The sequence below is a fragment of the Chelonia mydas genome, chromosome 1 (genome assembly GCF_015237465.2).
Source record: "Chelonia mydas isolate rCheMyd1 chromosome 1, rCheMyd1.pri.v2, whole genome shotgun sequence".
Taxonomy (NCBI): Eukaryota; Metazoa; Chordata; order Testudines; family Cheloniidae; genus Chelonia; species Chelonia mydas.
This window is the reverse complement of record NC_057849.1, coordinates 111499997-111515101: the sequence shown is the minus strand read 5'-3', so window position 1 is coordinate 111515101 and position 15105 is coordinate 111499997. Positions and strand designations below refer to the sequence as shown.

Below are 15105 nucleotides of genomic sequence, written 5' to 3'. Positions count from 1 at the left end.
GCATAGGCATAATTTGACTTCTGTATTTCGGCGGGCAGCACCAGTCAGGCCAATGAGGCTGAGAGTGCGGAGAAAATTCCACACCTTTCAGAGGCTTGCAGTTTGTGTGTGTGGGGGGGGAGGGCAATGCCTTTCCTTGCCCCCCAAACTATGCCCGTGCTAAAGGCCACAGTCTACCATCAATCTATGTACAAAACTATCATTGACATAATTAAGAGATCCACTTTTGGTTGAGGGTAGTATACTATGGCGCACTGGTTTAGATAATGTTACAGAGTGCAGTTTTAAACCTATATTTTGTTTAAAAATTTTTTGTTAAAATGGCAATAATAAACAGAATATTTTGAATTTTTTGTAATGATGATGAAAAATGAATTGATGCAGAAAGAATAAGAGTTCAACTATCACCCCTTGTGGTAACTTTTTCACTGGATTGCCTCACTTTTCCTGTTACTCCATTTGCGAGAAATCTAAAACACTGTGAGACCAGCCCCTGGGCAACATTACTGTTCATCCTGTGCTGATTCCTAGAATATCAGTTCTACATTTACAATGTTTTCTTCTAAACCATTTTTAACTTTTTAATCCTAGTGAAAAATGTGTGCCAAAGCAAACCACCCAATTTGTCATTTGACCGTAAATCTCTGGGGAAAAAGTTCCTTCTCCTTGGAAAAAGGAGTCCAGGAGTTCAAATCTCACCTCTTTCTACAGGCTCTTTAAATTCCCATGCAATTCAGTACACTTATTATTGACTACAATCATGAACCCCAACTTAGAAGGCAGGGAATCACTGCTAAACACCCCCACCCCATTTAAATTAGTACAGATCTCATGCAAGGTCCCTCCAGGCCCAGAACCTGGTCACTAATATGACAAACCCTAAGTCTTATCTGCTGCCCCACCCTGCCTTTCAGAGTGACTAAGCCAGTTTCACTGATCCTACCACTATAAACCACAGCCTGGATCCACAACTGAACACAGAAAATCACTTGGAATCCACAGCGCTTGAGTTACACGCAGAGGGGGATCTGTCTACGCGACACTTGACAACCCCCGGCGGGCCCCGCCAGCCCACTCTGGCTCAGGGAGCTCGCGGCTGCCTAATGGCGGTGTAGACGCTCAGGCTTCAGCCCAAGCCCTAGGGTCCTGCCAGGGGAGCCCCCGTGCGTGACCGTCCCCTGCCCTTCCCCGAGGGGAGAAGCGACGGGGAACGCCACCCCTCCCCCAACCCGCCTGGGGGTCGCCCAGCGAGCTCCGCATGCTCTGGCGGGTGCGGCGGGGGGGGCTCGGTGGGAGAAGAGGCGAAGTTACGCGTCGGACGTGGCCGGGCGGAGCCGCTGCCACCGCCGCCTCAGGGCTTGTGGGCGGGGCCGAGCACGGCGCGGCTGCCGCCCCGTGGAAGGGGGCGGGGCCTAGGTTCAGGAGATGGGCGGGCCCCGGCTAACCCTCTACGTGGTCTCTGGTTACCATAGAAACAGCCGGGAGGGGGCGGGCCCGAAACTGCGACCTCCGGCCCGGCGTGGGTGATGACGTAGCAGGCGCACGGGGGGGGGGTGACGAAGGCGGAAGCGGGGAGCAGGATACGGCGGCGCTGAAACCTCCCCCCCGACCGCTGCTGCGCCGGGAGCTGCCCCGCCATGGAGGTACCGGGGCAGGGCGCCGCCGGGCTGATGCGCTGGGGAGGGGGGGAATTAACCCGTCACTGGCGGGCGCCCCCACGCCGCACGCGGCGGGACTGGGGCCGCGGGAGCATCTCGCCGGGTCTAACCCTGCGCGCCGCCGCCCCCCATGTGCAACCGCTCCCCCTCCCCTGGCCTCCGTCCCGCGGGGCCCCCACTGTGTGCGAGCCCCGCGCCTCGCCCGGCTGCTGTGCGGGGCTCGAGGGAAGCGCTGTACGTGAACCCCGGAGCCGCAGCGTCACCCCTGGCTTTACACGGAGCCTGTTTCAGAAAACGGAGAGTTCAGACTCATTTCTGCCCGGAGCCCGGCCCCTCTGGCCCCTCTTCTTGGGAAGCCACCGCTAGCAGAGCGGGGCCACCGAGTGCCCCCTGGGAAACTGCCCCTCGGTTGGCAGGGGGAGAGCTGTCTACATCCTCGCACTGCTTGTGATTGTTCTGTGGTCGCAGCAGGGTGGTGATTGCCCCCCTAAACCGGACCACATGCCCCTTTCCAGTCTGGTGTCTTCCTTGTGAGAGTAGAGCCAATTTCATGCTTCAGAGGACAGTGAAAACACTGTTACGCAACTGCTGGGTTCGTCAGTTTCACCGTGGGAAGCAAAATTCCATCCTGACCCCAGTGAGGGGGCCACTAGATCAATACTTACTTAGAAGTTTTATAAAGCCTAATAAGAGCACCCAAGAGCTGTGCGTGACCTTGACAATATTGTAGAAGTATGCTGAATGACTAGATTCCCTCAGTTCTGCAGGTCAAATGAAATAACTAGTGACTACATAAATATCATGACAAGTGTCAAGTGATTTCTGTCACACACAAGGACTGGGGCATGTGTATTTATGTAACTTTTTTTGCAGTTACAAAGAGAAACAGATACTTCCAAAGGAAGTTTCAAATCATTTGTATTTGCCATGTGGAATAAATAGATAAATCCAGAGTGATCCCTGGATATTCCTGGTACATAACATACAGAACATGGCATAGTTTAGTATGATTTCTTTAAAAGATGTCTAGAATTACTATATTTTCTACAAAACTTTAGTTTGGGATTGGTACTTCTGTGTAATTTGTTTGTATTGCACCTACCTAAGTAGAAGCTGATTTAATTGCAAATTATTAAAAGAGACTATCAGAATTTTACTCAAGTAAAATAAACAGGAAAGTAAATACATCTAGTCTGATAGTGTGGAAAAAAAAAAAATGGTGAATCAGGCATACAATTTGTATAATATGGAAATACTACCTACAGCAGGGATAGTCAACCTTTGGCATATGGGCCTTTCAAGGAAATCTGCTCGCTGCCGGGATGATTTGTTTACCTGCAGCATCCACAAGTTTGGCTGACTGCAGCTCCCACTGGCTGCGGTTTGCTGTTCCAGGCCAATGGGGGCTGTGAGAAGTGGCGTGGGATGTGCTGGCCACTGCTTCCCGCAGCCCCCATTGGCCTGGAACGGTGAACTGTGGCCAGTGGGAGCTGCGATTAGCCAATCCTGTGGATGCTGCAAGTAAACAAGTCATCCCGGCCCACCAGCGGGTTTCCGTGTGCCAAAGGTTGCCGATCCCTGACCTACAGTAGGGCAGAGAAGTCTTGTGTTGGTACACACCTTATGCTGTCTCTTATTCTGTTTGCTCAGAATTGCTGTAAGGTCTGTGTGTGGAGTCCCACTCCCTTTTTCATATGCCCTTGCTTGAACTTTGAGCTGATACTAGCAGTGACTCTTCATGTTCAGAGCTCTCCAATGACCTGAAAAATCAAAAAGGAATCCTACAAAAAGTGGAAACAAACTGCTAAGGAAGAGTACAGAAGACCACAAGCATTTACGGAAAGGCTAAGGCACAAAATGAGTTATGCCTAGCAAGGGACATAAAAGGCAATAAGAAGAGGTTCTTTAAATACATTAGGAGCAAGAGAAAGATGAAGGAAAGTGTAGGTCCTCTACTTAGAGAAATGTGATTTAGATTAAATTTCAAGAACAGTCTTTCACTTTATAGTAAAGTAGTTTGACAGAAAACATTGAAAACTGGGAGGGCACATATAGTGCGGGTCAGTCCTGGGGCTGGTACTGTTAAATGTTTTCATTAATGACTTTGGTAATAGAGTGGAGAGTATGCTTATAAAATTTGTTAATACCACAAAGCTGGGGGGGATTGCAAGCATTTTGGAGGACAGGTTTAGAACTCAAAATGATATTAAACTGGAGAATTGGTGTGAAATGAACACGAGGAAATTCAAAGATGACAAGTGCAAAGTAATTCACTTAGGAAGGAAAAAAAAATCAAATGCACAGCTACAAAATGGGGGAATAACTGGCTAGATGATACTGTTGAAAAGGATCTGGGCATTATAGTGGACCACAAATTGGACATGAGTAAACAATGTGATGCAGTTGCAAAAAAGGTTAATGTTCTGGTGTACATTAACAGAAGTGTTTCATGCAAGACATGGGAGGTAATTGACCAGCTCTACTCAGCACTGGTGGAGATCTCAGCTGGAGTACTGTGTTCAGTTCTGGTCAATACACTTTAGAAAAAATAGCCAAATTGGAGAGAGTCCAGAGGAAAGGAACAAAAATGATTAAAGATTTAGAAAATCTGACCTATGAGGAGAGGCTGAAAAACTGGGAGGAAAAAAAAAAAAAAGAGGACAGATAACAAGTCTTCAAATATGTTAAGGGCTGTTATAAAGAGGACAGTGACTAACTGATCTGTGTCTACTGACAATAGGACAAGAAGTAATGGGCTTAATCCTCAGCAAGGGAGATTTAGGTTAGGTATTGGGGAAAAATTTTCTAACAATAAGGTGAGTTAAATTCTGAAATAGGCTTCCAAGGGAGGTTGTGGAATCCCCATCATTGGAGGTTTTAAAGAGCAGGTTGCACAAATACCTTTCAGGGGTGGTCTAGATCTACTTAGCACAGGGGGTTGGACTTGATAACTTTTTTAGGTTCCTTCCAGCCCTACATTTCTATTATTCTGTCTTCCCAAATATATGTGAACATTAAATCACTTTCCAAACCCAGACCAAGATGATGATGTAAACCTCTTTGAATGTAGTTTGGAAGATCATAGCATAAAAATCACTGTTCATTTAAATGTTGCTCCTCCACTAGCATTTTCAGTTGTCTACATCTTTAAGGCAGGTTTTTTGTTAGGTTATTGAGCCATACTTTCCAGACCAGTTGTAAACAAAATAAGTAGATTTTGCCCGCCCATGTATACCAGCTCTTTGGTTAGGAATTCCATATCTAAAAGACAGATTTCTAAGAATATACTGGCTCATATCATCATGCTGTGATGCATCTATCCTGATCCAGCTATCTGTGATGGATGTCTGAGCTCATTTCTTCCATTCTTCTTTTTAAATCTTAATTTTCTTGAGTTCCAAGTTCTACTAGAGCTGTTAATTACTGTCAGGGTACAACAGGTTCTTAACCAGTTCCATTAGCAGTCTAATGAAGAGTTCAGTTCTGATGTGCTGTGCTTTGTTTTGTTTTTCAGGTGCAAGATGCTGGACAAGATATGGTGGCTTCCTATGCCACACCAGGAAGTGGTAAATCGAAGGTAAACTTTCTTTAGAAATGTAAAAGATTTGGACAGATTTACAACCTGCTGCACTAGCTGCTACTGGGGGAACATTCAAGAGAGATTAGTTTTTAAAAGGTAAACACTGACTCCTCTATTTGCCAAAACTAAATTGTGGTTGTTAAACCTAGAGAGCCCTGTTAAACTTTGGAGAATGCTGAAGAAAAATCTTTAAAGCTATTGGCAGTTATTACTGGAAGCAAATTTACTAACCGTTTAGAAAACACTTGGCAGCTTCCAGTTCAAACAATGGACTTTTCATTTCTTTAGGGTATAAATTTCTTCATTTAAATTTACTACCCACTTGCACAATGATGTTAGTCAGCATGCCATGTTAAAAACATTCAGCAATTTACATGATTCTCAAATGCCTCCTTAGCTTTTTCAGTTTGGCAGGCCTTATATTTTTTTTTCCCCCACTTGTTTGAAGATTTTTAATCCATCTCTGAATGCTAACCCTTCACAGCCAAGTCTTACTTTCACATTGCTATTAGCTACGTAAGCCCTTTGGTGTAAACTTGTAAGAGTTAACATAGAATTAGAATCAGACATTTAACATTCCTGGTTTTCAGTGTTATAGTCATCAGGCATAGGGAAAGCATATTTTGTAATCTATCACATTTTACAGCTGGATACACTGTCCAAAGAAGATCTCATCAAATTTGCGAAGAAGCAAATGATGCTTATGCAGAAGGTGAAGTCAAGATGCACAGGTACCATACAGAAAAGGGATTTATTTGGCTGTTCCAAGATTTTTGTATTACTTAAAGAAAAAAAGTGGGGTTGGGGGAGAGAAGAGAACTGGTGTATTGACTTAATGGTAGTGTTCTCTGTTACAGTGTTTGACCTCTGGATTTGATTCCTAGGTGAAAAACTTAGATTTTCCAGCAGCCCATTTAATTCCATTTTCCCTGCTTCTGTGAGAGGATAGAGGTAGGAAGCCCAGAGTGGAGGGAAGAAGAGGAATTGCATTGATCTTATAGTAAATTTTACTAACCAAGCAAGGAGGAGTGTGATGGGAGAAAACAACTTGCTTAAGAGAATAACTGAACTGTATCTTGAAGTGGGGCCTTTCATTGAGTGTCTGCTCCCCATCCTTGATGGAGTGTTTGCTTTTTCATGTCATGGCATACAGTAGCAAGTTTTGATGTTGTCAGAGGGAGAAGAAATTCCAAGACAAGTAATTGATTTTACATATTAAACACATATCATGCAACCCTGTCTTGGGGGTACAATAATATTTGTAAATAAGTTAGCTATTGTGTATTTACTCAATGTTGCATCATTTGAATAGAAATAGTAAAAGATTGCAGACCCCATTTTGGGTTAATTATGGGAATAGATTATCTGGTTTAGAAAAAAGTGTGAGGGGGGTAGTGTAGCAGGGTTCACTCACCTTTCACAAGTGCCCCCTGGTTGAGTGTGTGCAGGCCTGCACTCTCTCTGTAGCTCAGTGGTTCTCAAACTTTTCTATTGGTGATCCCTTTCATAAAGCAAGCCTCTGAGTGCAATCCTCCTACCCCATTATAAATTAAAATCACTTTAATATTTAACACTATTATAAATGCTGGGGGCGAAGGAGGGTTTGGGGTGGAGGCTGACAGCTCATGACCCCCCTCCCCCCCACATCATAACCTCACAACCTCCTGAGGGGGGTCACAACCCCCAGTTTGAGAATTTGTGCTGTAAGTCTCCTTGGGCTTAGACTACAGGACTAATTAAGAATCTGTCAGTGGTCTCAGCCCTGGTATTGAGCCATACTCAGGACTTCCCCCTGGAGGCAATGTCTTTGCCCTCTCTGGGTGTTTCAGGCCCCAGATCTCCCGCTGGGCCACTAAAGAGTTCAGTTCTCCCTCTAGGGCACCTCAAAGTCCAGGCCACTTCCCTCAGTGCCTAATGGGGGGGAGGGGGCACAGGGGGCTGACCCAGACCCTCCCTCTACTCCAGGTCCCAGACTAGGGACTCTGTAGATAGCAGCCATCTGCCATGTCCCTTTATCTAAGCTATGCCACTGCTCTGATTCCCTAGGCCACTTCCCCACAGCCCTGCACCTTCTTCACCCTTACCTCAGGGCCTTGTCCTGATGGAGTCCTAACAACCAGCCTAGAGCTCCTTCTTGCTCTTCCCCCACTTCTGCCAGCTCTGCTCTGGCCAAGGTCCTGTCACTTCCTCAGCCAGCCACACTCCTCCAGTTCCAGCAAGGAATTGATCTCATACTGGCCCTGCAGCTCTTCTTATACTAGGGTACTGGGCCCTGATAGGGGCTGCAGGGAGCAGCCAATCTGATTGGCTGTGTCCCCCACAGCAACTCTAGACAGCTTGGATAACTTTTTCCACTGGCCTTTTCTGGGGTGGGGTGTGGCAGGGCCACAAGGCCTCCAGCAGGGGGCCTCAGAAGGTCTTGTACATCCCATCACAGGTGGAGATAGAACTAAATTTTTTGCTTTTTCCTTTCACTGATGTAACGCTTCACAACTTTTAACCCATCTATTTGAGGCAAATGCTACATTTTTATATACCAAGCTTCAGCCTAATGTATATTTTGATGACTATGTGACTTTTGAATACTAATATGCCAGGAAATTCTTAAGTTACACTGAGTTGGTGTTTTGAAATTTTTAAAATCTGATGTCATTACTATACTATTGTAATACATTAATTATATTTATTTATTTATTAATTATATATTCTCTTCTGAGTTAGAAGCTGCTCTTTGAAATGTGAAACAATGATTATGGTGAATTTTTATATAAATATTTTTTTTGTTTTAGAATTGGAAAAAGAGATTGAACTCAAATCAAAACCAGCTGCTGGAGGAGCTGATGATATTATTCAGGTGGGAATATATAATTGTTTTTGATGTACTATACATAATAAATGACCCAGGGAAATCTTTCCACTGGTGGTGTTTACTGAATAGCAAACTATTTTACTCAGACTATCTGGGACCAGTCCCTCTCATGCACATAAGACACTTTCTTTAGCATTCTCCACCAAGTATCTTGTGAGTCTTACTGCAAGTATGGAAATATTTAATTTTTGTGTAAATTTTCTGAAAAATTACTAGTAAAATGTTAGGTTTCAGAGTAGCAGCCATGTTAGTCTGTATCCGCAAAAAGAAAAGGAGTACTTGTGGCACCTTAGAGACTAACAAATTTATTTGAGCATAAGCTTTCGTGAGCTACATCGGAAGTGAGCTGTAGCTCACGAAAGCTTATGCTCAGATAAATTTGTTAGTCTCTAAGGTGCCACAAGTCCTCCTGTTCTTTCTTTCTTTTTTTTTTTTTTTTTTTTTTTGTAAAATGTTAATCCTCTTTTCTTAAGTTTCTCCTTTGATAGGAGAGTAGTCCAGCTCCTGATGATGAACATTTGCACTGCCACTATAAAGAAATGGGGCAGCAGTTTTAATCAGTCCAACCGTTAAAAAGTGCTTTTTATTTTGTGAACTTATCACAATAAATACACTATTCAAATATTTTTAGATTTGAACTGCACTTTGAGTTTAGTAGTGAAAGCATCTATCTTGCTGAAAGTATAGTAACTTATGTAGCTACTCAGATATAAAGTTAGTGTAAGAACCTGTAAACTATTGAAACAAAATTCAGATTGTTTAAATATTAGTTTAATGGTTAAAACAATTATTTACACTTTGCTTTTTTTCTGGAGGTATAAATAATAAAATAGGAAACCAGTTTTCCAGTGCAGCAAGTTCATTCTGCTCAGTGTATTAACGGTGAGAGGTGTTTTGTTAGAGTATAGTGAAAACTATACTGCTATCTTCTCTATGTGAACTGAAGGTAATTATTGTAGTGGGCTTGGTTTTCTGTTGCACAATGTGCAGAAAATCTGAAGGTCAATATCTGAGCTCTGTAGCATTGCCTCGCAAAGATTGCTGAGACTTTGCATTTTCATTTTTTTTTTCCCAACAGTCTTCTCACTCTCTCTCCAAATTAGGCTCTCTCAGAAAGGCTAGATGCTGTTCTTTTGGAAAAAGCAGAGATCCAGCAGCAGTGCGTAGCCCTCAAAAAAGAAAATGCTAAAAGGAAACAAGAAGCGGAGGTAGTGAAATGAGCAATAACATGTTTCTGCTAAAACATTGCTAGTCCTTGGTATTTTCATTTCCTAATCGTAATAATTACGAATATATGGTTCACGTTTTAATCCCTTTTTTTTCATTCTCTTCTGTTCATTGTTAGTTAATAATACTCCAATGTAAATACTTTCCAAAATTATTACAATACCTGTTTGCAAGTCTTAAAACAAATGGGTTATGCACAGACTAAATGGTCAGTGTCAAGTTGTCCTGCTGTGACTCAGGAGCATGGGTACCTAAGTTGCCTCTAAGCTGCATAGCTGCACAGCAGGCTATCAAGGGCAACACAGGCACGCAGCCACAGGGTCCTTGATTGGGGAGGAGAGAGGGGCGTCTCCCATGGCCCTAGGCTGCTGTGGCAAGAGAGGGCTGGTGAGTCCTCTCTCCCCACCGCAGCCTCGGGGCAGCCTGCTCCCCAAATCCCTCAGCCCCGGCCCCACCGCAGAGCCCACACCCCCAGCCAGAGACCCCTGCACCCCAACCCTCTGCCCCAGCCCTGAGCCCCACCTGCACCCCGAACCCTTCACTCCCCACAACCTTACACCTCTGCCCTAGCCCTGAGCCCGCACTCCCAGCCGGAGCCCTCACACACACACACACCCTGTGCCCCAATCCCAGCCCTGAGCCCTACCCACACTCCGAACCCCTCGCCCCACCCCCACCACACATCTCCTCCATATTAATGTATATAACAAAATTCATTCCACACATGGACGTAAAATATTAGAGGGAGCATCGGTGAGTACCAACCTCAGGGCAGACTATTAAGTACCAGGGCACAAACCCCAAATTGGCTGCGGGTTCTGTAGTTAGATTTCACCAATCAATTTTCAAGTGTAAGCTCCTCAGACACTATAACAGCTTAAATATGGAGTCACAGACAGACTCCTTGGGTACTCCAATCTATCTCATCACCTAGGCAAGCCTACCCTTGTGATAAATGGTCCTTTATACCACAAATCACAACAGCAGTCAGGTTACTTCCAGTCTCAAAGGACCAGTCATTTACCCCCGGTCAATTGCACCTTAGAACTCACACCAAAGACCACACTTTTAGCCAATCGTATAACAAACTACATACAGATTTATTAATAGGAAAAGTGAAAAGAGTTATTTACAAGGTTAAAACAGTTAAACATACGAACACAAATGAGTTACAATCTTAAGTTTCAAAAGGTAATATAGAGCTTGCTTATTATAGAAGCTTCTATGATCTTTAGAGCTAACCCAGGCTGAACAGCTGGGGATTCCTTGCTTATGTGATAGAAACCCTGCCTCCAGAATCCAAGCAGCAATGAGATACAGTTCCTCCTTGTTAGGGGTTTTTAATTCCCTCCCCTTTCTGCTTTGATGGGAAGAATTCATTTCCAAAACTCATCTTCATGGGGAGTGGGGGAGAGTAAACAACAAAATATTTTGTCCTCTTTAATATTCCTCTCCAATCTGTCTGATGTTGATGGGCCTTCCTTGTTGGACAGGACATAACACCTTCTGTTGGAGACCAGCATTTCACTCTAGTTAAGGTCTTTCTCTTGTCTGGTGATTTACACAGTTAAAAAGACTTACAGTGCAAATCCTCAAATATTACCTTACCGTATGGGATACAAATGTGTATAAGTGAGATTAATGCTTGCAGCAACTCACAAGCATTCAGTAAAGTTTCCACACTAAACACATTGTTGGAATCCCAATACCTATTGTAACAATACTAACATACAGGTGAGCCAGACTGATTTCAGCTATGTATTTGTCAGTATTCAGTTGAGGTCTGGGGACCATCAACAAGTTTAGGCTTGAAATTAGGCACTCATCTGATGATTAGAAATGTTCAAAGTTATAGAACAGCTTTCCAAAGGGAGTAGTGGGGGCAAAACACCAAGACTGAGCTTGATAAGTTTATAGAGGGGATGGTCTCATGTCACTGCTTACAATGGCATGTAGCCAATCTCTGACTGCTAGCAGAAAATATATCCAACGGCCGGTGATGGGGCACTAGTTGGGGAGGGCTCTGTGTTACTACAGAGAATTCTTTCCCAGGTGTCTGGCTGGTGGGACTTGCTGAAATGCTCAGGGTCCAACTGACCACCATATATGGGTTCGGGAAAGAGTTCTCCCCTGGGTCAGATTAGCAGAGATCCAGGGGCAGGGGCAGGGTGTTGGTCTTCCTCTGAGCATGGGGCTTGGGTCACTCGCAGGTTTAAACTAATGTAAATGGTGGATTCTCTGTAACTTGAAGTCTTTAAACCATGATTTGAGGACTTCAGTAACTCAGTCAGGGGATAGGGGTCTGTTACAGGAGTTGGTGGGTGAGGTTCTGTGGCCTACAATGTGCGGGAGGTCAGACTAAATGACCATGATGGTTCCTCCTGACCTTAAAGTCTATGAATCTATGAGACCTTGGCATGAGCTGGCATCTGGTCCACCAGCATCACAGTCAGTCCGTGCAGAAAGAATCCATTAACTATCATAACCTTAAAACGTTCCTTTCAGCTTCTCCTCTGAACTTGCCAACACTGTTACATTCTGTCTTTTGACCACGCATCCTGCAGCGAGTTTGTTGTTCCCAGCGAGTTTATCTCCTCTAATTTGCTTGTACATTTTTCTTCTCCCATTCTGAATTAAGTCCTCAAATATAATTTCCTTGTTCCAGATAATTTAGGATTTTAAGGTTCTTTGGCCACAAAACTTAATATGACATCCATCTCTGGTACACTAATCAACATCAAGGACTTGTTTATTCCAAACTCTTTCCCAATTTCCTTGGTTGTACATGGGACAGAGACCTTTTCAATTCAGAGATCACAATATCCAAGTTTGCAGGTATCTGAATTACTTGATAAATTATTAGGTTGTAAAATTTAACCAGTTTAGTTACTGATATCTAACTTCCACATTAGCATGAGTTCAAATGGCATTTATTATGCAGATGAATGACTTTGTCACTGATTTTTTATTATCTATTTTTGGTTTTAGTTTCTTTCTGTGTAATTATTGACATATATGTTTGTTTTAGGTTGCTGTAACTAAGACAGAAGAACTGCAGAAGCAGTTGGAACAATCAAGCATTGAACACTTGAAAGATATTGAAGGCCTTAAGAATGAAGTAGTAAGAGCACAGTCCAAATACAATGAAGACTTAGCCAAACTGCAGAAAGAACTGCAGGAAGAAGAGAAGAAACAAATGGGGCTTGCAGAACAGCTTGAACTTCATAGTAATCAACAAGAGGAAACTAAAAGACTACAAGAAGAGGTCCAGCAAATTAAGCATACATATGAGGAACAGATTTTATGTCTGAACAAACAGTTGGAAGCTATCAGTGAGGATAAAAACAAAGAAATTGAAAATCTGCACAAAGTTATCAAAAATAATTCTGAACGTCACTGTAGTGAAATCAATAATCTGCATGAAGAACTTATACAACTGAAGGGTGCACACCAAGAAGAGGTGTCAGAATTGATGTGTCAGCTTGAAGCCACTTCTAAAGAATATGAAGAGGAGCGAAACCAGATAAATCGACGAAAGCTGGACTTAACAAAGCAGCACTTGGTAAAAGAAGAAAGCATGAAGGGTGAATTATGTGCTAGTAATGAGAAATATGAACATGAATTGGAGCAACTAAGAGAAGCTGTAAATGAGACAGATGTTAAAGATGTACAAGGAGAAACTTATGTGGACACAAAAATGGAAGAAAAGGTCAAATACTTAGAACATATTTTAAAAGAACTGGAATCTCAACACAGTATATTAAAAGATGAATTAACCTATATGAATAATGTTAAGTTAAAACTCGAGAAGGAAATCCAGCGTGCAAAGGATGAGTATTTTCATGAACGGGAAGACTTGGAGTTTAAAATTAACGAACTACAACTTGCTAAAGAAGATCATTGTTGTGTAATTGAAAAACTAAAATCAGAGCTCCAAGCAACAAGACACCAATATGATATCACTGTAAAAGAGCGTAACCTAGAAGTTCAAAGTCTGAGAGAAAAACAAGAGAGAGAGATTTCGGAACTACATCAGACTTTATTGTCAAATTCAGAAAAAGAAAATATGGCATTGGTTTTTGAAATACAGGATCTTAAGGAACAGTATCAAAAGCTCATACAGGAGAAGGAAGAAGCAGTGTTCAATTATGAGAGTTTGAGGGAAACGCTGGAAACGCTACAAACTGAATTGGGGGAATCAGCTGGAAAGATCAGTCAGGAGTTTGAGTCAATGAAGCAGCAACAAGCTTCTGATGTCAGTGAGCTACAGCAGAAACTCAGATCTGCTTTCAATGAAAGGGATGTTCTTCTTGAAACAGTGAATCGTCTTCAGGAAGAAGCAGAAAAATTATCATCTAAACAAGCTGAGGTGGAAGAGCTTAAGCATAAAATAGTCAGCTTTCAGGAGGCAAATGCGGCAATGGTGATCTCTCTTGATCAAAAAGAGACCACAGTAAAAGAACTGGAGGAAAAGGTGACTAGTCTTGCCTCTCAAAAAGATGGTATCTTAAGTGAACTGAAATGTTCTACTGAAGAAGTAGAAAAACTCCAAGAAATGTGTAAAAAAGAACAAGAAAAGGTTCTGGGACTTCAGCAACAAGCAGAATTTGTTAACCAGGGCAACAGTGACCTGAAAAAAAATGTAGAGGATTTAACAGAGACACTAAAAGAAGCTTTAAAAGAGAAGGATGAGAATAACCAAAAGTTAGTGCAATTAGAGGAACAAATGGAAGCTCTCTTGCTTGATAAAAAGAGTCTGTTATCTCAAACATATACTCTTCATAAGGAAAATGAGAAAATCAATAAGGAAAAAGACAAAATAAGTAGTAACCTGGAAAAGGTTGCCTCTGAAAAGGAGGATTGGCTAGTGTTTAAAGAACAAGCTGAAAGTTTAGAAAAGCAATTACAAATTGCTATTGAAGAAAAAGACCATTTAACTATGCTACTTGAAAACAAACAAGCACATGCACTACTTGTCAAAACTCAGCTATACAGTTTACTTGAGCAAATAGGGTCCAGACTTTCAGATGATGATGATGAAGAACATGATGCTATTAATTTACTGCAGGTTGCAAATGAATCCTTAGCAAAAATGAAAGAAGAAAAACAGAGCCTTACTTTGCAGAATGATGAAAAAGTTCTTCATTTACAGCAGAAGGTTGAGAGACTTCAGGAAGAAAATGTAGTTCAATGTGCAGAGCTCAGATCTTTGCTGGAAAACGTTGAAAAAGAAAAGAGTCTCTTAACAGAAAAATTAGAAGGAGCTTTGTCAGAAAAAGCAGCATTGCAGCTAGACATCCAAGAGAGGAAGAGTGCCAATGAGAAAGCAAGGAATGAAAACCAAGATCTTCTAGCTTGTATTGAAGAGATCTCTCAAAAACTTGCATGTTATGAAAGCCAAATACAAGAGCAACAGAAGGAATCTTTTACAGAAGAGCAAGAAAACCTAAAACTCGGTCTAGAACAGAGAGAGGCTGAACTTAGAAACGTGAAAGCCGAACTGACTTCTCTAAAGGTTATGATTGTTGTTATTTCAGTATACAGACTAAACCTCTAAGACTTAATGAAGGTTCAAAAGTATTTTCACATTATTTCGTGGCCCAAAAATGAATTTTTCCCTTTCAGAAAAGTCCTTTCTCCATTCCCCCTTCCTCCCTCAGCCCCCAAAATCAACTGATCTGTTTTTTTTAATAAGTATTTCTAATTGAGAGTGCCTCACCAAAAAGGCAACACTAAAAGTTACTTTAGCATTTATATTTTACTCAAGTAAG

At 42.4% G+C, this 15105-nt stretch overlaps 1 protein-coding gene across 6 annotated transcripts in view; it reads left to right on the top strand.

The window, feature by feature from the left end:
• Positions 1–1468: 1468 nt before the first annotated feature.
• Positions 1469–15105, top strand: part of GCC2 (GRIP and coiled-coil domain containing 2) — a 48410-nt gene continuing 34773 nt past the window's right edge. For 3 of the 6 annotated variants that reach the window (XR_006287537.1, XM_043536328.1, XM_037897652.2), the window contains exons 1-6: positions 1503–1643; positions 5173–5235; positions 5885–5969; positions 8028–8092; positions 9211–9315; positions 12363–14849. Coding sequence is in view for 5 of the 6 variants with exons in the window: in XM_043536328.1 (XP_043392263.1) it covers positions 1638–1643; positions 5173–5235; positions 5885–5969; positions 8028–8092; positions 9211–9315; positions 12363–14849 (2811 nt within the window). In the remaining variant the exon portion in view is untranslated. Of the gene's footprint in view, positions 1644–5172; positions 5335–5884; positions 5970–8027; positions 8093–9210; positions 9316–12362; positions 14850–15105 lie in introns of those variants that run through there. The other 3 variants (XM_037897636.2, XM_037897628.2, XM_037897646.2) reach the window with 3 other exon arrangements.